The 21,573-nt window shown below is 42.3% G+C and overlaps 1 protein-coding gene across 3 annotated transcripts; it reads right to left on the bottom strand.

Moving 5' to 3' along the window:
- Positions 1 to 3,951: 3,951 nt before the first annotated feature.
- LOC131134694 (bridge-like lipid transfer protein family member 2) lies at positions 3,952 to 20,460 on the bottom strand. Of its 3 annotated transcripts, none has more exons than XM_058080223.1 (40): positions 20,346 to 20,460; positions 19,745 to 19,871; positions 19,533 to 19,659; positions 19,246 to 19,295; positions 19,001 to 19,142; positions 18,644 to 18,762; positions 18,275 to 18,335; positions 18,006 to 18,204; positions 17,656 to 17,779; positions 17,457 to 17,581; positions 17,273 to 17,340; positions 17,051 to 17,187; positions 16,760 to 16,914; positions 16,052 to 16,245; positions 15,686 to 15,968; positions 15,402 to 15,607; positions 14,272 to 15,313; positions 14,002 to 14,193; positions 13,683 to 13,885; positions 13,323 to 13,441; positions 12,861 to 13,084; positions 12,588 to 12,778; positions 12,382 to 12,481; positions 12,106 to 12,305; positions 11,740 to 12,031; positions 11,496 to 11,653; positions 11,213 to 11,419; positions 10,716 to 10,815; positions 10,206 to 10,388; positions 9,998 to 10,119; positions 9,754 to 9,909; positions 9,382 to 9,503; positions 9,126 to 9,306; positions 7,809 to 7,895; positions 7,333 to 7,443; positions 6,557 to 6,692; positions 6,338 to 6,462; positions 6,161 to 6,262; positions 5,949 to 6,083; positions 3,952 to 4,916 (listed from the first exon to the last, which is right to left on the bottom strand). In XM_058080223.1, exons 2-40 carry the CDS (start codon positions 19,813 to 19,815, stop codon positions 4,731 to 4,733), a joined length of 6,735 nt encoding a protein of 2,244 aa, XP_057936206.1. In that variant the 5' UTR covers positions 19,816 to 19,871; positions 20,346 to 20,460; the 3' UTR covers positions 3,952 to 4,730. The 3 variants fall into 3 exon arrangements, with proteins under 3 accessions (XP_057936206.1, XP_057936208.1, XP_057936207.1); XM_058080225.1 differs by having other exon boundaries at positions 16,760 to 16,878; XM_058080224.1 differs by having other exon boundaries at positions 19,745 to 19,868; positions 20,346 to 20,458.
- Between the last annotated feature and the right edge of the window lie 1,113 nt (positions 20,461 to 21,573).

Here is a 21,573-nt window from a genome sequence, read left to right as displayed (position 1 = left end):
GATGAGGAAACAATAGCTCTACTGCTATGAAGAATGATAAGAGGAGAAATATTTTTATTCCATGTAGCTCAAATTGGGGATGAATGGGAATGAAAAAATTAAATTAAATTAAATTAAATTAAATTAAATTAAATTAAATTAAATTAAATTAAATTAAATTACATTAAATTACATTAAATTACATTAAATTACATTAAATTAAATTAAATTAAATTAAATTAAATTAAATTAAATTAAATTAAATTAAATTAAATTAAAGAATGATGGGTTTTCTCATGCATTTTAAAACCTATATATTATTACCTCCCTATGCTGATTGCCTGGGAGAAATCACATGCTTCTATTTCCTTCTTCATTCATTCATTCATTCATTTTCTAACGCTTTTCCTCAGGAAGGTCGCAGGGGTGTTGGAGCCTATCCCAGCTGTCTTCGGGCGAGAGGCGGGGTACACCCTGGACTGGTGGCCAGTCAATCACAGGGCACATATAGACAAACAACCATTCACACTCACCAATTAACCTCGCCAATTAGCCTAGCATGTTTTTGGAATGTGGGAGGAAACCGGAGTACCTGTAGAAAACCCACACATGCACGGGGAGAACATGCAAACTCCACACAGAGATAGCCCAGGGTGGAATTAAACCCTGGTCTCCCAGATGTAAGGTCTGCACGCTAACCATCTGACCGCCATGCAACTTCTACTTCCTTCTATTATAGTAAAAATTAGCAGTAATAAAGACAATATATGAATCATATTGCTTTCTTTGTTTGTTTATCTACTGACAGAAATTAAAATAAAAGCAGGAAGAGGTACCCACCTGACAGGAAGTGTGAAGCGTGCGTTCTTGTGGTGGGATGAACACTGACGGAGAAAGCACCGTTTGGGTGTCAGTTTTTACCCACTACAAGTGTGACGTGCCTCTGGGCGGAGCTTACATGTATCATCTCACTCCATATCATTCTGCTGAATCACTCTTCTTTTAACACAATGGTTGGGTCCCAACTGTGTGAATATTAAAGAGTACTTTTTTTTTTACTTCAACTACGTCACTACAAAGTAATAATAAAATAATAAATAATGTATTTGACCAAGTACCCCTATAGTAACCCAATTATGTGCTATTTTCATTCTAATTAGTTAACCGTCCCCTGGAGGACATCTTCTAGTCTCTTGGTGATTGGGCCCTCACCCTTGAATCCACTGAGGTATTTTAGGAGTCTCATAGCAATTCATGAACTCCATGGCTTCTTCTTCTAAACTATGACAAAGGTGCTGGGACACTTCAGAAACTGAAATCATTTGCATGTTCCTGTTCATGTACAAGGGGAACATAGAGTCTTGGCCCACATTGCAACAAGAAGGAGGACAGACAAGAGTTTATTCTTATACTGTTCATTTACTGGCTTAGTTAAAAAAATATTTTTTATATGGAACAAACTAGAAGCAAATATGTTTTTGATTTTTTTTGTTATTATTTTGAAAAGCTGAACTGAATTTAGGCCAGTTATGTTAAATTACAGGCTGCACAGTGGTCGAGTGGTTAGCACAGAGGTAGGGAACCTATGGCTCGGGAGCCAGGTAGGGCTCTTTTGATGACTGTATCTGGCTCTCAAGCATTTCTTACCACAATAAAAAATTATTTTTGCTAACATTTTAAAGTAAACCATCACAGAAATGACTGTTAAAAATAATATTCAAAATTAACAACTTTCTTATGCATTTTAATCCGTCCATCTATTTTCTACTGCAATACGGCTGACCATATCTATCTTTCTTGAAGATATTTTCCAGGTCAAACACCAAAACTCGATTATTACTGGATAATGCGGTAGTCTACCTCGGTCATTGAGATGTCAACATGTAAATGTAGACTTTCCTCCTTTAGTCAAATAGTCGCCTAGCTAAAGCTGCAGAACCAAGCCTTCTGGCAAAGATGGCCAAAAGAATGAAATATACGGAGTACGGTGCAAAACTATGCAGCAGCAGAAGTTGTATTAATGGCAACAAGTATTTGATTATTATTAGACACTGCGCTGCTCACGAAAGTGTGCTGGCCACACCCCATTGGCGTGGGGTAGTGTGCCTGGTCTACGTAATTGGAGCCCATTATATCTAAAACTGTCGGTCTTACATAAAAATGCACTCATTTTATTGCATTCAATGTTTAAAAAATGTATATGGCTCTCACAGATACACATTTTAAAATATCTGGTCTTCATGGCTCTCGTAGCCAAAATGGTTCCCGACCCCTGGGTTAGCACGTAGACCTCACAGCTAGGAAACCAGTGTTCAATTCCACCCTCGGCCATCTCTGTGTGGAGTTTGCATGTTCCTCGTGCATGTGTGGGTTTTTTTCCGGGTACTCCGGTTTCCTCCCACATTCCAAAAACATGCTAGGTTAACTGGCTACTCCAAATTGTCCATAGGTATGAATGTGAGTGTGAATGGTTGTTTGTCTATATGTGCCCTGTGATTGACTGTTGACCAGTCCAGGGTGTACCGTGCCAGCTGGGATAGGCTCCAGCACCCCCGCGACCCTCGTGAGGATAAGCGGTAGAAAATGAATGAATGAAATGCTACCATTTAGGGCTGCACGGTATTCAAGTGGTTAGGGCGTAGGCCACACAGCGAGAAAACCCGAGTTTGAGTCCATTGTGTGGAGTTTGCATGTTCTCTCCGGGCATGCGTGGGTTTTTTTCTGGGTACTCCGGTTTCCTCCCACACATGATGAGCAAAAGAAAGTTGTTGGCATGGATTGGAGAAAACTGATGCAGTTTTGCGTAGTTTGCGACGTAAATAAACATAGCTGTATAAGTAGCAACTTAACTAATTCGCTATCAAAGACGTATTTATGCATTTATAGATTTTCAATCTGAGATGTTGTAGCAACACGTATTATCAAATACAGTTGCGGGGGACTCCTCTCACCTCCACAGTGGGTCAGTGTGCCTCTACATCCAGATGTGTGTCACTGGTCTACCTGCCATAACACAGCCATGATGGACCTGCCCAAGACAAGGGCCTGAGAGGGAATTGTAATGTCAGGAGGCAAACGGTGGAGTCCCGTTCATTAGGATAAGCTTGAAAATAGATCCAGGACTTTTTAAAAGAAGAACATCAATTACATGTGGCTTCTTCCACTGGGACACTCCGGCTCTCTGTTACCTAATTAAAAACACTTAATGACGATACTTTATCTGGTGCTCAATTTTCTGCGCTATTAAGGGTGTCCTCATTGGCTGGTTGAGGCTTCCTCCAAATGGGTCAGCTCAAAGTTGGTCATTATGTATGTGAGTGCAGCACTCAAGAGGGGGCAGTGATTTTCTCAAGCACCACTGATACTTAATTTTTCATGTTAGTAAGTCCATGTGGGGCATGTACGCCAAACACCCCTAAAATTGCATAAAAGGGATGGTGGTTCAGCCTTTTGTTTTTCTTTGGCTCTTCACTTGAGCACATTGTATTGTAATGGTAATGTAATGGTTTTATTTCATTTGAACATGCATCAGATTACAATTGAATGCATCACATAATCAGTTCACAGTTCCACATGTCCAAAAGGAGTAGGAAGAAGCAAAGCTTATTAAATCCTACCCCTCCATCTGCTACTTTTACAATCAGTAACTGTTACATTTGTTCACTTCCTGCTTTCCATAATACAGTTTCAGTTTTTTTTTTTTTTTTTTTTTTAATGTACCGAAGTACAAGGTGATATGACCATCCAATGACATAATGGGTAACATAGTAACTGTCAATATAGTGATATATACAGCACATCATGACTGGTACAAAAGGCTGAATTTCCATATTCTTATGGGAATTTATTTTCTAAATCAGAAAAAATACATAATTGAAACTGGACTTTTTTTCATCAGCATCACCAACGTATTGAGGTCAATAAAGAAAAAAAGAGCCGGCCTTGAGCCACCAATTTCAGTCATCATCGCCATTCAAACACAATTTAACATTTTTTATTGACAGATAAACATTAGGCCACAAAAAGCTGACGGAAAACAGAATTCTTTGTCCAACAGATGAAATACCAGATCAGTCATTGAATATTTTGAAACCCAACAAGCTTAGCAGCACAGTAATACGAGTGAGTCTACAAAAATACCAAAAGACTTCGCTTAAAAAAGTGCTTTAGTGTTAGAATTACAAAACAGATTACCCCCCCCCCCCCACACACACACATATCACATCAATCCAAATGCCACATGATATGAATGTTTGTGCTCTTCTTTTTTGTAACTACAGGCTGACAGACAGAAAATAAAAACGTGATATGATAAGTTTTGACTAGTAAAAACATACAAATTTGTATACATATGGGATTCTTACAGCAGACACTGACAAGGTTTTGAAGGTGCTTTCTAACATAAGCAACCGTGGTCCTGAGCCAGCAGGAAAGGTTGCCCTGTTGTTCATAGAGGCACATGACGTGTAGCAGTAGCAGTGATACATGGATGGTACATCCGTAGCTAAAACGCAAGCGTGCTCATTGATGAATGAAATGCAGTGACAGCTGAATGGCACACAAATAAACATACTTAGTATTTGGTCATTAAGTAATTAACTAACAGGCACCCGATGGCTGCTTTTTGTCCACATTATTTTCTTAATTAAATCTGACAAATCAGCAGGATCATACAACATAAAGTCCAAAATATGGCTTGAAATGCTCCGACTATTCCCCTTTTTTTTTTTATTGAGATGCAAGACGTCGACTCACTTGCGTCGACTGAAGATGCTCTTCTTGCTGGAGTTCTTGTCAGCGGTGCTGAGGCCAATGAGGAGTCGGGCCTTCTCGTCTTCCTCCTGCTGCTGCAGGCTATTGTCCACTTTGCCGTCAGACATCTTCCCCCGCAGGTCCGAGCCCGTGGCAGGCTTTAAGCGTAGCTTCTCCTTTATCATCTAAGCACAAGTATAGGGTCTCATGTGGCGCTATTGGAACCATAGGTTACGTCAAAAACACTTGAATATTATGTAACGTTGACTTTTGAATGCTATTTTAACAGCATAACAGTTATTTTGCCTATAACTGTGGGTGAGTGGTTAGCATGTTGGCTACACAGATCAGAAAGACCTGTGTTCGATCTCCTCTTCCAAACACGTGCATGCTCGGCTAATTGGTGACTCCAAATTGTCCATATGGTTGTTTGTCTATATGTGTCCTGTGATTGGCTGGCCACCAGTCCAGGGTGGACCCCGCCTCTCACATGAAGTCAGCTGGGATAGGCTCCAGCATACCCCCACGACCTGAGTGAGGATAAGCGTCATAGAAACTGGATGGATGAACTGCCTCATTCATTCATTTTCTACCGCTTTTTCCTCACGAGGGTTGCTGGAGCCTATCCCAGCTGTCTTCGGGTACACCCTGGACTGGTGGCCAGCCAATCACAGGGCACATAGACAAACATATAGACAAACAACCATTCACACTCACATTCATACCTATGGACAATTTGGAGTCGTCAATTAACCTAGCATGTTTTTGGAATGTGGGAGGAAACCGGAGTAAACCCACGCATGCACAGGGAGAACATGCAAACTCCACACAGGGTGGAATTGAACCCTGGTCTCCTAGCTGTGAGGTCTGCGCGCTAACCACTAGACCGCCGTGCCGCCCCTGAACTGCCTCTTGTGGGATTAAATAAGATTTAGTTCACCTTCGAATTGCCTGTCAGTAGTAATTTTTTTATGTTTCATAAAAAAACCCCAGCTGTTTACACAAAAACTATGCAGTTTTTATGTTTTGCATTATGGTCTGCACCTTGACCTACCAACCCAACTATAATAAGTGTACAGTTACACCACTAATGTAAATCTCTGCCCTCATTAACGAACTTGATGAGGAGCCTATTTCCCTCCTCGCCAACTTCAACGTAGCTTCAACGTATTTGACCCCTTCCGTTTGCTGCAATACAGCCCATGAATGTAGCCTACCTGTGCAACGAGAGCTTTGCGACTGTCTCTTTTCACAGCCATGGCGAAGTCCAACCACGTCCACGTGTTGTTGTGGTACTCTAAACACGGCAGGACCAAATTCAGGTCCTTCCAGTCCACACTACTCTTCTCTCCCTGAGGATGTTCAGTATGCATAGTATGTTTGCATAGTTGTTAGTAACGCAATATAACACAATAAGTGGCTAAGTCACCTTATAGCTGACACAGAGCGGCACTTGAGGAATCTTGATGTAGATGAAGGAATTATTCATGGCCGCCCTCTCTTTCATCTTATCAATGTCATCAACAGGATGCTGGTGGGGGTAACAAGACAGCATTAAATCACATTTTATGTTCATCTAAACACCACACAACAAAAGTATCAATACCTCTGGAGGTTTTCTGAAAGACCTCCTGACCCCAGCGGTGCGGTTCATTCCCTGTGTGACAGCTTTACTGGATCCCATTGCTCCGATGGAGTCCTCTGATGACTGTCTAGTCTTTACAGGGATACCTGGAATACAAAAAAATATGATGACATCATCATTAGCATTGGACCTTCTCTGTGATCCTACACTCAAACACCTTAACCCTTCAGGGATCCATACCTGTGGTAACTAATCGGAATTTATCTTCCTCATCGGTAACCTCCTCCTCTTCGACATTTCTTCCCGGGAAGAAAAAACCCATCATTCTCTTGAAGAAGTGGTACATCAGCTGGATGGTGAGAGGCACCACGTTCACCTGAAAATGGAGAAGTTTTCATTTTCAAAGTGCAACATCTCTGACAAAACATTAAAAAAAGGTACAGTGGTATGAAAAAGTATCTGAACCTTTTGGAATTTTGCATATTTCTGCATAAAATCACCATCAAATGTGATCTGATCTTTGTCAAAATCACACAGATGAAAAAACAGTGTCTGCTTTAACTGAAACCACCCAAACATTTGTAGGTTTTCATATTTTAATGAGGGTAGCATGCAAACAATGACAAAAGGGGGATGAATAAGTAACTGAACTATCACATTTAATATTTTGTGGCTCCGCCTTTGGCAGCAATAACTTCAGCCAGACGCTTCCTGTAGCTGCAGATCAGTCTGGCACATCGATCAGGACTAATCTTGGCCCATTCTTCTTTACAAAACTGCTGTTTTCAGTCAGGTTCCTGGATGTTCAGCAAAACAGCCCCAAAACATGATGCATCCTCCACCATGCTTCACGGTGACGTTGTGTATTCCTCCGAAACAATTCAACTTTGGTTTCATCAGTCCACAAAATATTTATGCCAAAACTTCTGTGGAGTGTCCAAGTGCCTTTTTGCAAACATTAAACGAGCAAACGCTACTTTTTCATACCACTGTAATTGTCCAAAGTTACACGTTACCTCAAAGTGTTCCTTGACGGAGATCCCGCCGACCGGGGGGCGCACTTTGCTGAAGAGGCGCAAGGCGAACTGTCGTCCAGATTGACCTGCGCTCTGAGGGCGAAGCACCACCTATTGGAGATAGATTGGGGACAAAATCTTGAATCGTCTGCTCCTAATTTGAGATCATATAAATTTAAATTTTAAACACTCATTTCATAAGTGCAATTGTAATGAGACAAACGTGCGTCACAAGACGATGCGTTTGTGCATGCAACAGTCAAATAACTAAGTGCCGCTGGGTGATCTCATCCAGACAAACAAGATGGAGCCATTACACACTTCAGTACTTATTCATTGTGCCAGCACTGTACATACCCTCAGACGCTAAACACAGGAAACCAGGTAGAGAATATAAGGAGAATGTCATAGAGTGTTGACAGTGGGTACTTTGTCAAAATGTCATCACATTTTGTTGACTACAGGCAACATTTTACCTTGTATGCTGCGTTGGGCAGAAGATTGTTCATTGTGAACCAGCCTAATTCCAACAGATGCTCTGCAGTGTCATCAGACTTGTTGAGCTGTGAAGATGGTCACAATTAGCCGCAAAGAAAACTGTTTAGTTACGTTCCTATCTTCTGATTCGATATGGGCATGATGAATGTATTTATCACTGACTTAAGAAAATAGATTGAGCTACAAAGGAAGCAAAATTTACATATTATCACATACTACAGTATTAATTGGCCCTGTACCCTAGAAACCGCCCATGAATGATACGGGAAAAGGCCGAAAAGATACTGTGTCAAAACCCAAGGCAGTGATACTGATAAAATACAGAGTTTAACCATGTCCAGTATCAGCCCCCGTAGCTGTCCACTCAGAGCGCGCTGCTCTGGTATCGTGCCCGTGAAACAACCAATCAGAGAACAGCGCACGAGCGTGAACACACAGCGTTTGTTTTGCTGCCGTCTGTGCTCTGTCAACATGTCAGCGGTTGACACTCCCGGCGAAAGACAAATAGGGAAAATAGCAAACAGATTATTAGAAATGGAACGTTTCATCCCCATTAATAAGGAGGACACTCTTGAAATGATCGAAAAAACTAAAAATGCAAATACAAGTCGGGCTTAACTTTCTAAAGTCTGCGCATGTGACAGGAAATGTCACTGTAACTATAAATATTCCTAGTGCTTCTCCAGTCACCAAAAAACTCAAACTTGATTAATGGAACTTTAATTGTCAGACATTGATAAGATAGGAATGTTGATAAAATATTATTGTTGAAAAATGTTTGCAATTATTGTGTTTACACGGTTTAGATATAACACATGTAATAAACTGAACATTTTCTGGAAACAAAATTGTCTTTTGATTAAATAGTATGTGATAATAAGCTCATGATTAAATAGTATGTGATAATAAGATCATCACATGGTTTGTCTGGTATCAGGCCAGGTATCATGCCCCAAGTGTCAGTATCAGATAGCTGATAACAGAGCACAGACGGCAGCAAAACAAACGCTGTGTGTTCACGCTCGTGCGCTGTATCAGATAGCTGATACTGACACTTGGGGGCATGATACCTGGCCTGATACCAGACAAACCATGTGATAACCTATAAATATCACGCTTAATGTAACTGTTACTTATTGGAATACGACTTCTCACAGGAATGAAGATGTTCTTGTAGGAAAATGTATTTACATATTTGCAAACATTTCCTAAACCTATGACAGTAGAACCTCTAAAGCTGAACACAGTAAAAAAAAAAAGCTGCAGAAGAGCCTCAAATACCAACCACTACTTACCTTGCTATACATAAATCTCTGTAGCTCCAGCTCAGCGATGCCGAGCTGGCCGTCCTCTTCAGTCAAACACCATCGGGCCTGTGCAAAGTAGATCTCGGTTCTTCGCGCCACACTCACATCCTCTGGTGGCTTCCGTAGCTCCAGCTTGTTCGCCCGCTGTAGCTGGAAATCCTTAAAACACCTGAAAGGATGAAATGTTGCATTACATCAGAGTGCCACCTCTGTTTAATCATGAGTAAGCACAAGATGTGAGGACCTGATGAGGATGTTGAGCTCTTCGCTCTTCATTTGCATGTCGTTCTTCTCTTGGTTTAGCTGGTTCTGCAGTCTCATGTTGATATCATTCAGCTCGTCAATGCTCAGTTCCTCAGGTTGTGTCTATACAATGGTGAAGCATATAGGATGAGAAAATACTAGTATACTGTATTTGCTCAACAAGGGTGAACTCAATTATCACCAGTATATTATATACCACCTATACCAGTATACTACACTATAGAGAAACTGATAATATTTATTTGTCCTGTCCACAGTCAAATGGCATGATGAGTATAATTAATTTGTACATGTTAGCAGGTCTGCACCAACACTGAAAGGGCTCCCTGACCTAATAGTAGTACAAACTCACCCTGATGTTGGAGTAAATCTGCTTTTCTAGTCGTCTTATCTGAGCAAGGTGTTGCCTGACTGCCTCTTGGAGATGCAAGATGCTGCTGCGCTGCTCCTCTGGGTTACTGGAGATTTCCAACTGAAACCGTACACGCTGCTTTTTCTCACTGTGCTCCTAGACATAGGGCATGGGCAAAAAATAAATATCAGTGAGGAGAAAAAAAAGAACATTGGGAGATGTGACAATGGAAGCAGTTGCTTGCCTTGCGTCTGGGTTCTACATGCAACAAGAGATTGTTGACGATGTCCAGGATCATTGCGTACTGAACAGGGTTGGTTGATATCTCTAGGTCATGGTGAATGAGGGTGAATGTGTCCACAGCACCTGAGAAAAACGAGCACAACAACAATTGTGAAGACTGCGTTGAAGATGAAGAACCTGTGTGAGGGATATCAAACATTGACACACACCAGCCTGTTTTTTCAGCAGGTCTTCTTTCTCGTGGTTATTCCTGAGCTCTGGAGGTTTAATCTGTGTGGCGAGCTCCGGGTTGATGTCATGACTGTAGCTGATGTAGTGCATCCGGCAGCTGCAGCGGGAGATGATGCGCTGTACCTGTTGTGCTTCATTTACCTGGGCTGGCTGGTTCCAGTCTGTGCATACATAAAAATGGATGGATGGATGGATAGACTTCCTTAATTGTCATTGCACAATAACACAGCAGTGAAATTGCCAACAAAATGTCGTTGCCTGGCTCCCGTGTAATAATAAATAATAATAATGTGGAGAATAAATAGATTACATCAAATATGAACAACAATGTACAGCGTAAACAGTAATTTGTACATATAATTTATATAATTTTGAATAAATTTAAATTGTTTTGAATCAATTTTGAAAAAAGGATAATTTCACTGATTCTGCTACAGCAGTGGTCGACCCATAAATTTTTTTTGTGCGTGTGTGTGTGGCATCAGTACCTGTAGTGGTGCTAACCATTCCTCCCACAGCCTGGCCACTCTCCATAAGCTCCAGCACCGAGTCGAGGTTCCGCTGCCTGTGCTCCTCTATGTTTTTCACCTGAGCACAACACAAAATCACACAAAATACTATGGACACTGAACCCATAAAACCAATCCTATCAGACATATGGTAGTAGCTTAGACTCACTGGATAATTAGTTCAAAGTTAGTAAAACTGGCTTCTGGTTTCCTAAACACTGCTGATGTGCTCTTCAGTAAACTTGTAATCTAGTTGTGTGGTAGTGGGTATGAATGCAGCCTGACTAAAAGGTTAATTCCTTCATAAGAGTGGGAAAAATGAGTAGCACTGCCTTATATTGCTCCTTATAGGCAAATGATGATAAAAAGTGGCTTCTTCTCTGCATGACTCTGATTTGGCTATTCCAGAATTCCCTCAATGATCAATAAAGTAGTTATTACCAATCTAACCCCTACCCAGTGAGAGCTTTACCGACCTCCAGCCACAATTGCCTGTCCTCTTGCTCAGACGGGTTGGGCTCCATGGTGGCGAAGTATTGCATGCCGTCCAGCAGACAGGTCCAGGTGGTTTTCTGCTTCAATGTGTCATTGTACCAAGCCGGATGGTGCTCACACTGGTGCAACTGGGCCATGGATGCAGACACCAGCACGCAGCCTGCCGTCTCTGTGCCTCGCAGCATCATCTGGGTAGATCACAACAGAGCAGCACTGATGAACAATCCGATGTAACTAGTGTGGTGTGGTGATATATGCAGCTACCTGGCAGTTGACCAACTCAATGAACCAGTTGCGGTTATAGACATCATCAGTCTGGCAGGCTGCAATGCCACAAAGCTGGTCACTCACGCCCGAGTCCTCTTCAGAAAATACTACGAACTTATCAGTTTCCTCAATGAGCTTCTGGAGCATTGATGTCCCTATAGAGCAAAGTGGCCAAATAAGAGCAGAAGTCCATATTCATGGAAAATTTATGTATTTTAAGTATCAAAAACACAGCCCTCACCCTCATGTGGACTTTTCTCTGCTCGACTGAGGGTTGGAACAACCGGTGTAGTGGGTGCAGTGGTGGGAGAGAAGTTGGAAGGGGACCGCTTGAGTCTTTTGGCCTGCAACTGTGTGTCAATTCGCAGACCTTTCAGAGCTTCAGTGGAGAGGTTTCTTTTCAGAACAGAAGCCTTTTTATAACCGTCATACAGCCCAAAGGCTATGTTCCTGTTAGTAGTATTCCAGGAAGCACGCAGGTCCACTAGACGCAGCTTATGCGCATAAGTGGTTTCATCCTTCAGGTTCACTTCCTGTCAAGAATGCATGGATAAAGATTACACAAAACACCAGATTAGACTCCGACGTGTACTCCACACAATGTCACCTCTTCCACGTGGTTGCTCTGTCGCTGGTAACTCAGGGAGGACAGGCTGAGAAGATGAGTCTTCTTCACTTGAGCGTTAATCTGGTGGTCTGCTGTCTCATCCCAAGTGGACGCCATTAAATGAACGGTCACCTGCGACAGCTCGCTAACCATCTGAGTCACATTCCATTCGGAGATCAGCCTCCTCATCACAGTGCCAGCTGTGGGAGAAAACACAAATAAAAAACATTAACATTAAAGACAAACGTTAGAAGACCATAAGGCTGACATCGTTACCCTGTGGAATCAGTCTCTGTGCCCCTCGAGTAAAGACATGGCCTTTGTTGCACTCCACTTGGATACCTCTTTGCTGGGCAAAGGAAGCCCAATAATGTACCTAAAGGACACACAATGCGGAGTAAAAGCATACATTAATGGTAATTTTGTTTTGTTGAAGTGATTAATCTATAGAATTAAATGAGAATGGGCTAGGACCCTCTTACTTGTAGCTGTGGGAAGGCTGCTGTGTAGGACATCTGCTTGTAATGCTGACCCAGCTTCTTACGTACGGGTCTGAGACTCTGGGCGAGCTTGCCTCTGCAGATGGGCCGAGACACATTCGTCCAGGTGGCCCAAAAGTTCTGCATCCACCGCAGGGTGCTGCTGTACAGCAGAATTCTGGGCTGTGATGACTCTAAAAAAAAAAAAAAAGAGTGAAGTGACACTGAATGCTGTTTTGAAAAGGACAGCTTATAAATGCACACACACACACAAACCTAGGCCACACTGCTGGTTAAGGTCCATGGTGATGGAGAGGTTGAGATTCTCTGAGCGAAAAGCTCTGTAGGAATCATGAGGCTGTCCTGAGGTCACGTCTGCGACGTTCTCTGCACAGCAGAGCATGACAGCATGGTGGTCATGAGGGTTGCCATGGCAAAGCCACTGAAGGTCAAGGGTCATACACAAATTGGGCAGGTGTAGAAAGCAGATGTCGTCGTATCTAAAAATAGAGAAAATAAACTTATATTAACTAAGACAAAAAAAAATGACATTGAGAGCTGTGTTTGTGATTTAATAATAATAATAATAATAATAATAATACATTTTATTTGTATAACGCTTTTCAAGATACTCAAAGACACTTTACAGAAAAATGAAGTTGAATAAAGCAAGTAAACAGAATAGAAGACACAGTTAAAAGATGAGTAAAAGCGGGGCGGGGCACTGCCTTCACTTACTTTGATGCTGTCCTAACATTGACATTCAAATCTCCCTTAAAAACAAACTGGCCAGGGTTCCAATCAAAATTCAACTTATTCCACTCCCAGTGCAAGTTTTCCGTTGTGTTGTAAGGGTCCTGTCGGAATGCAAAGTCAGGTGTGAGTCAAAGCCAGTAAAATACATATAGTGACATTATATAAATTATTTGGAAGCATATATATATATATATATATATATATATATATATATATATATATATATATATATATATATATATATATAGTGTATATATATATAGTGTATATATATATAGTGTATATATATATAGTGTGTATATATATATAGTGTATATATATATAGTGTGTATACAGTTGTACCTCTGTGGCAAGTTGATGTAGATTAGCCTGATCAATGTCCATGACCCAGCACCCATGCAGTAAGAACCGACTTTTGTCCCACCATGCAAGAAGAGGTGACGGGTCCACTGTGGGTTTGGTGAGAAGGTCAACTGCCTGGCCGATTAGGTTCCAAGCAGCGTCCCAACATGGTCCCCAAACAATAGTGTACAGGCAGATGTTGGCTGTAGGGAGACATCATTCAGTATTAAATAGAACATTTTGTAATGCTCTGCAAAACAAGTGAATACGATACGTAATACGACAATTTCAAAATGAAATACAAAGTATCACAACACACATTTGAAGTCATAGTAGAACTTGAGGGGTGGCATATTTCTGTGAACTGTAACGTCTCCCCACGGTGCGCCGAGTGGAACAATTGCTTTGCGATGAGCTCTGGCCTGTCCGTCTTGCTCAGTCCCAATCAGACGCCCAGACAGCGTCCAGTCGCGAATCTCAAACAGGTAGCGAGGGTAGTCCCGAATTCTCACTGGCACAACACAAACACGTACATTTGTAAATTTTGAGACATTGAATGAACCGTTACTAAATAATTTAGTGTACTAACCTAAAAACGCAGTCAGTTTAAACTTGACAGCACGGCACCATTGGATCACCAAAGGCAGCCCATCTCTTGGGAAGGGGCTAATGCCGTCAATGTCCCTCAGTTGCTCTCTCACCCTCTCTGGTCCGTGAAGTGACTGGTCAGCCAGGACGACGACTTCCAGGTCAGACACAGTCCACGTCAGCAAGGACTTCCTCATGGGCGTGTTGGTGTAAAGACGACGCGAGCGCTGGATGTAGATCTCGATGTGCTTTTTTTCCAGCGAACTGTACAGCTCTTCAATCTTCCTGGCAGGCAGCAGTTCTCCGTGCTGCTTCCTCAGATCAGCCACCTTCTTATCCAGAAGCTGAAGACGCTTTGCGCTTTCTTTGCTTTCGTCCTTCATCAACTCATAGTTGTCTCTGAGCTTAATCTCAAAAATGTCATCCAAGAAGACAAAGGAGAACTGGCTGATCTTGAAGATGAGGTCCGGAGGCAGGCTTTGCTGGACTTTGGAGTCCTGTCCTGATGGACGGTGCAGAGTCTTCAACCACTTCTGCACACTGATGGCCTTATCGAAGGTTTTAGAGAAATTGTACTGATATGGGAACTCCAGAGACAGGAATGGGCAAGTGAAAACCCAGACACGGTTCTGGGGAGTTTCGAGGAAAGGGAAGCTGTTCCTGTGCAGCTGCATCTCAGGCAAGTCAGCGTGTGTTTCCACATCCAAGCCTTTGAAGGACACGATGTTATGGCCGTCAAAGTTAAAAACAAGGGAGGGCGTGCACACTTGTACTGAACCTGCATGCTTGGAGATGGAAAGCGCTTCCGTGTGAAGAAGAATATAGTTCTGTTCGCCAACATGGGCGGTAAAACGAGTGTGACTCAACTCAACCTGCAAACTCAGTCTTCTTTTCTGTTGTGATTCATCAGATTTGATTGAGCGGTCCTCTTTTGGATCCCCACAAAGCATACGCCAACAACGCAGTGCTTCGGTCAGGTGCTGATAAAAGAACATATGATCCGGGGGTCTCCATGTGACAGCAATCTCCTCTTCACACTGAACCTGAAAAAATATTTTTTTTGCAAACCATTGAATATATTGATAAAGCTGCAACAATGACACATGAAAGCATGGACCGATATGTGAACACCTGCAGTGTGTGGGTGGTGCCATGGTAACAGAGAGCTGTACTGGTGAGCTTCAGTTGTGGGTTGGCCATCTGAGAGGCGGGGCAACATGTCTCAGTGTTCTCTGTGAGTGTCTTGATCACGGAGAAGCCAACACCATATAGAGACACCTTGGAGCTCTCTGTAGAGCTCATGACTCCAACAGTATCCATCCGCAAAGACAGAGCTCCTAAAAAAAACAAACAGTAAAATGCTTCATTCATAAGAAGTATATACACATTACATACTGGTTTGAATCCCAACCTACCAGCCAGATCAGTGATTGTGAAAACATTGACATCCTCCAAATGACAGTCCAGTTTGAAAAGCAGCTGTGAGGATGAGAAGGGTTGCACAGTATAGCCAGTAGGGGTAGATTCAACTGAGAGCTTTGGCCGTTCTCCACGGGGAAAGTGAATGAAGGACATCAAACGAGATAAACACAAAGCGCAGGTTTCTGACAGTTCAACTTGAAGTCCCTTCAGGCTGGACTCCACACTCAAACACGGAGGGCTGCCATTCATCTCACCGCTTGGTCGATTCCAGCTTCCCTAGAGTTGCGGCATTGACAGAACTCTTGTTATTATTAATTCAACATTCCAATAAATGCATCTTAACGTTTGACTTTTTTTACCTGGAGAGAGAGGGAGTCTAAGATCAGTGCTTCACCCCAGACATGTTTGCCAGGAGGGTGGGGGGCTTGTTGGATATGAGAGCCTTGACCCACACGCCACCAGAAACTGTCCAGGTTTAATGACGACCGTTGGTGCACATTTCGGGACTCTGGGTTGTCTTGGTCAACCTTTAAGTCCAGAAGATGCTGCAGTTCTGTTGGTGTAACATACACAAATTAAACTGTTAGTAGTACACAAACAAAAATATGAAAAAATGAAAATGTACAGTAATAGTCAATATGCAATATTAATGGAACAATGCCTTAAGACTAGAAAATTAAAGTAGAAAAAGATAAAAGAGGGGGCGGCACGGCGGTGGTCTAGTGGTTAGCGCACAGACCTCACAGCTAGGAGACCAGGGTTCAATTCCACCCTCGGCCATCTCTGTGTGGAGTTCGCATGTTCTCCCCGTGCATGCGTGGGTTTCCTCCCACATTCCAAAAACATGCTAGGTTAATTGGCGACTCCAAATTGTCCATAGGTATGAATGTGAGTGTGAATGGTTGTTTGTCTATATGTGCCCTGTGATTGGCTGGCGACCAGTCCAGGGTGTACCCCACCTCTCGCCCAAAGTCAGCTGGGATAGGCCCCAGCACCCCCGGCGACCCTCGTGAGGAAAAGCGGTAGAAAATGAATGAATGAAGATAAAAGAGGTATCAGTGTCGTACCTGCACGGGCTGAGAGGAAGCCGAGTGCGAAAGGTGTCGTGTCTCCCAGCTGGACGGACACATTGAGGTTGGACACAGAAGAAGAAATCATCACAGGGGCATCCAGGTGGGGCAGGCGTCTGAAGAAGAGGAGGGTCGGCAAAACATCTAATGGACTACTCACAATAACGTACAAGATGCAATGAGCATTACACAAATACATGGATAAGACAAACAAAAATAGATTGTGAAAAACGTAACAAGTACGACTAGGTCAGAACGTTTTTTTTTCCCCCTTAGATGGCCACTTGCATTTTTCGACGTGACTCCTTCCTGTGGATCAGCTCTCCCCACGGAAGCAGATTCAGCCAGTGAAAAAACTCCTGGTGACGATAGTGGATGATGCAAGTATTGACAGTGAAAGAGCCGCAAATGTCGATGGATGTAACCTAAAAGTATAAACACAATAAAACAAGTGAAATATGAGGTACAAGCCCTCCGAGGCGTTGCACAGACAAGCACCGTCTTCCTTGCCTGCAGGGATGTCTTGAGTGTGTTTACACAGAGAATTCTTTGTCTGCTTTGAGAGAGAAGAAGTCCATCTGCCAGTTTATACACACACACACACACACACAACACAAAAAGAAATATTATTTATAGCCGTTTATCAGTAACCATCTCTCTTTGGTTAACACATGGCACCCAGCTGTAGACTAACCCTCAAGAAGGAGCTCCAGGTTGCTTTGGGGAAAGCTCAGTTCAGGGGTGAAGCTTTTAAGGGGAAGCTGCTCATCATCACGTCCATAACATACCTTTAAAGACTTCAGAGTCCAGTTCAGGTGCCTTTGAAGGTAGAAAAACAGTCAAGAACCTTGTTAGAAATAATTCCATCTGAGAATTACAGTATGCTAACTCACCTTTTCTGGCTGTGCATGGACAGGGTGACATTTGTATTATCGAATTCCATGTTGACCTTTTGTGGGATGAGGCGGTGAACTTGTTCCACAGTTTCAGTATGGATGAATTCTATATCAGCACACACTTAAAAAAACAAACAAACATTTTAACTTTCAAATGAACGTTTACCAGTTTATAGCACCATCAACGCAAAGCTGTGTTATTTTGAGTAGTGTGATAGGAAAAATGCAATATACATACAATATGTACTATGTTAATGTACCAGATAATTTAAAGAATCATACAAAAAAGTCACATGGTTGCATTCTGTGTAAGTGCAATTTATTATATTAGAGAAATAATGATTTACCTGGTGTTTGTTCATGATATGTCTCTTGAGTTGTCCTTGTGGGAGACACCGGCACCAGGATCTGGCTGAGGAAAAGGCCCTCATGCAGCTCTGCTAGCAGCGTCCTCACGCGCAAAGACAGCAATCCCGGCTTTATCTCGGGTAGGCTCACATCACCGGAAAGCAACAACCCAAACGCCACTTCAGCCAAACAAATGTCCTACAAACAGATGACACATTAGGTATTTGCACTCAAGCAGAAGGTGTCAGAGGACAAAAAAAAAACTCACCAGCTGGCTGCTTTTAAGAACTTTGCTGCTTAACTGTCCCACGGAGAAGTCCCATGCCAACCTGCAAAGAACATTAAATACCTCCTTGACAGATCAACAGTTTGGTTCAATTTCCACCATACATGAACATTCTGTCAATTAGTATTTGATCATCAAAGCCTTCAAGCATGGCACAGTGTAAAACGGTCTTAACAAAGCTTGTCTAATAATGGAGCTACAGGCCAAGAAGAAAGAATAGCTAGCTAGCCGTTTCTCTCCATTGTTATCGCCATCTTGCCTGCATACTTCACAGTGGAAACACAATGAATCATACTATTTGTATGGAAATGTGACCTGAAAACTGCATATACTACAGACAGTACTGCACACCTCTTACTGTGGTGGTCAAGTAACAAAGTGATGCAGGAGATGGTCATGTGCCACAGAGACTCGGACAGGGCCAGGTTGAGAACCATCACATTAATGGAACTAATGTGGAATGACAGCAGCTGCAAAGACAAAAAAAAAACAGAAAGTGAAAAGTTGGTCTTTGGTGCTTTTGAAGATGAATGCACCTGATGGAAAAACATGCTTTAAAAGTTGGAACAAAACAAAGCACTGTCTTGGGAAGTCATATGAGATATTAGAAAGAATGTTGGTAGGTCTGTCTATGATGGTAAGAGTTTGACTCTGGAACAGATTATAAGATTGATAAACTGAATCTATTTGATCTATGAGGGGCCATACTTGTGATAAAAATCGAAGTGTTGTGGCGCTGACTGAAATCTTCCCAATTTTCTTCCCATGACTCTTCTTCATCAGTGGTCCCAGGGGTGCTTGCAAATCAAACCGAACCCTTGTCTCACCAACGCACAGTGCCAGGTATCTCCTAAAAAAAATAAAAAATTGGACAATTTGCTGTCTGACATCCAAAAATCCACTCTTTCAATATGTGAAGTGACACATTCCATAACACATATATGTGTACTCACGGCAAATCCTGTTTGAGTAGTTTACTTGAAATCCATATTCGATCAATTTCCTGATGTAAAAACAATCACTGTTACTGTACAAAAGGGACAACCACAACATTGAGAACACAATTACATCCAATTCAAAACGCTATATAAAAAATTCAGCCTTTACTAAGACACTAATGCAACATTATTATATTAGCTCTCATTAGATTGTGCAGCCGTACCTTATCTGGTTGTTTATAAGAGATAAGGGAGTGGTTGAGCTTGCAACATAAACGGCAAGTAAATATGGTGCTGCTTACCACAGTATGCTGCGGGTGAAACTGGATACTAACTCCTTGAACGGAAAACAATCCGACTGATTTGATCCTCAATTCTGCATTTAGTGCAGTCTGGAAGAGTCTCACAGCCAAAGTGTTGACCAACCATCTATTGGATAACATACAAAAGAGTCAATATTTGCTAGTAAAATAAAGTGACCGTAGAAGTAAAATATATTATGATACCCACTTACCTGAATATGATGCATGACAACACAATGCAAATTAGGAGGATTATCAGGAAGGAAATCAGCAAGTGAGACATTATGTCCCAAGTTGTTCACACCCAAATTGTAGACATGGAGTTGACTGCATCAGCTTCTGTACAAGGAGGTAGACAGAGATGTATCATTACTTTAGTTTGACACACATTCCGACAGTATGTAATATTCAGACAAATAAACCTCACTGAAGGTTAAGAATTACTCTGACAGGGACAATATAATTGTTCAGCTAACGGTAAACACTAGCTTGCGTTGCGAATGATTCACTGGCATCATAAATACAAATTGGAATAGCTACTAGCTAACTGTATTGCTTAGCACCGTGTACGAAGCTCTCCAAAAAAAGTTACTTATATGAAAACAAATAATAACAATCATAAGAGTGTTAATATCCCCCAAAATGTAAGCGACACTTGCCGCCGCGTCATCACACACACAAAAAAAAATCCAAAGCAAATCTGTGCTAGCAGCAACATAGCACGCTAATGCTAACTGTTAGCTTACAGTTTGGAACTAACTTTCCGAGTAGCTGGTCGTTTTCGTTACACCGCTGTTTTAAAAATGTACGTACCCGGGCATGTTTGCAGTGTTCGCGGAGGTATGGAGCTGTGACAGCTGACAGTTTAGTCCGTACCGAGGGAGTCAACACTCCGCCCCGCTTCGCTGTGCTCAAGGGACGGTGGCTGTGGAGCACTAATGGAAGGAAGGAAGAAACACCCACAAACAAAGTGAGAGGGAATATATTTCCTTTTATTTTTAAAGTGTATTTAAAGTAGCAACTAGCTGGGGATTTGGTAAAAGACAGAAACAGGCCAATATCAATATTGCAATATTGTTTTGGTGGTATTGACTCTAATGTTAGTAGTCTTTCAAAGCCATTTTCAATTGAAAAATCCATTGGAATCCTAAATAATGAGGCTGCAGCAAGTCTGCAGGCTTTTCTGCTTTAGTACACTGAGTTGGATGGTGATTTCTGTTTATCAACATGTACTAGTGGCCGCAAGGCATGCTGGGTAATCCAGCATCAACAACAAAAACATGAACTATAACAATACAACTATCAGATATCAGGAGCATGTGTATGACTTGTTTACTTCCTTGACAACCTCCCCAAATATATTTTGCCATCAGGCAGAAATAAGACAAACACGGCGGCATGTTGGGAGTGAGAGAACCACAAGCTACCCAGCATGCCTTGCGGCGGGAATATATGGGTGTAATTTTGAGTTGGGTGTTGCATGTGGGCAATATTACATGACTTGTTTTTCAATATTTTTGACTAGTAGGCCATGAAACAGCAACAATATATATATTCATTCATTCATTTTCTACCGCTTATCCTCATGAGGGTCGCGGGGGGTGCTGGAGCCTATCCCAGCTGTCTTCAGGCGAGAGGCGGGGTACACCCTGGACTGGTCGCCAGCCAATCACAGGGCACATATAGACAAACAACCATTCACACTCACATTCATACCTATGGACAATTTGGAGTCGCCAATTAACCTTGCATGTTTTTTGGAATGTGGGAAGAAACCGGAGTACCCGGAGAGAACCCACGCATGCACGGGGAGAACATGCAAACTCCACACAGAGATGGCCGAGGGTGGGATTGAACTCGGATCTCCTAGCTGTGAGGTCTGTGTGCTAACCACTCGACCGCCGTGCAGCCCCAATACAAAAAAAATGTATATATCTTAAGTACCGCATTTTTAAGAACATTGGCAAGTGGTTAGCATTTTAGCCACACAGTCAAGCCATCTGGGTTCGAATCTCTGTTGGGCATCTCTGCGTGGAGTTTC

Source organism: Doryrhamphus excisus, chromosome 8 (genome assembly GCF_030265055.1).
Source record: "Doryrhamphus excisus isolate RoL2022-K1 chromosome 8, RoL_Dexc_1.0, whole genome shotgun sequence".
Taxonomy (NCBI): Eukaryota; Metazoa; Chordata; class Actinopteri; order Syngnathiformes; family Syngnathidae; genus Doryrhamphus; species Doryrhamphus excisus.
This window is presented reverse-complemented; position numbering and strand designations above follow the sequence as displayed.

Bases quoted from the DNA above. Each gene is read 5' to 3' on its own strand.
- LOC131134694 (XM_058080223.1), bottom strand. From the start codon at position 19,815: ATGTCTCACTTGCTGATTTCCTTCCTGATAATCCTCCTAATTTGCATT. The intron at 19,660-19,744 runs GTAAGTGGGTAT...GTTATCCAATAG, and splicing joins TTGTCATGCATCATATTCAG to ATGGTTGGTCAACACTTTGG. The intron at 17,341-17,456 runs GTTAGTCTACAG...ATAAACTGGCAG, and splicing joins CCTGGAGCTCCTTCTTGAGG to ATGGACTTCTTCTCTCTCAA.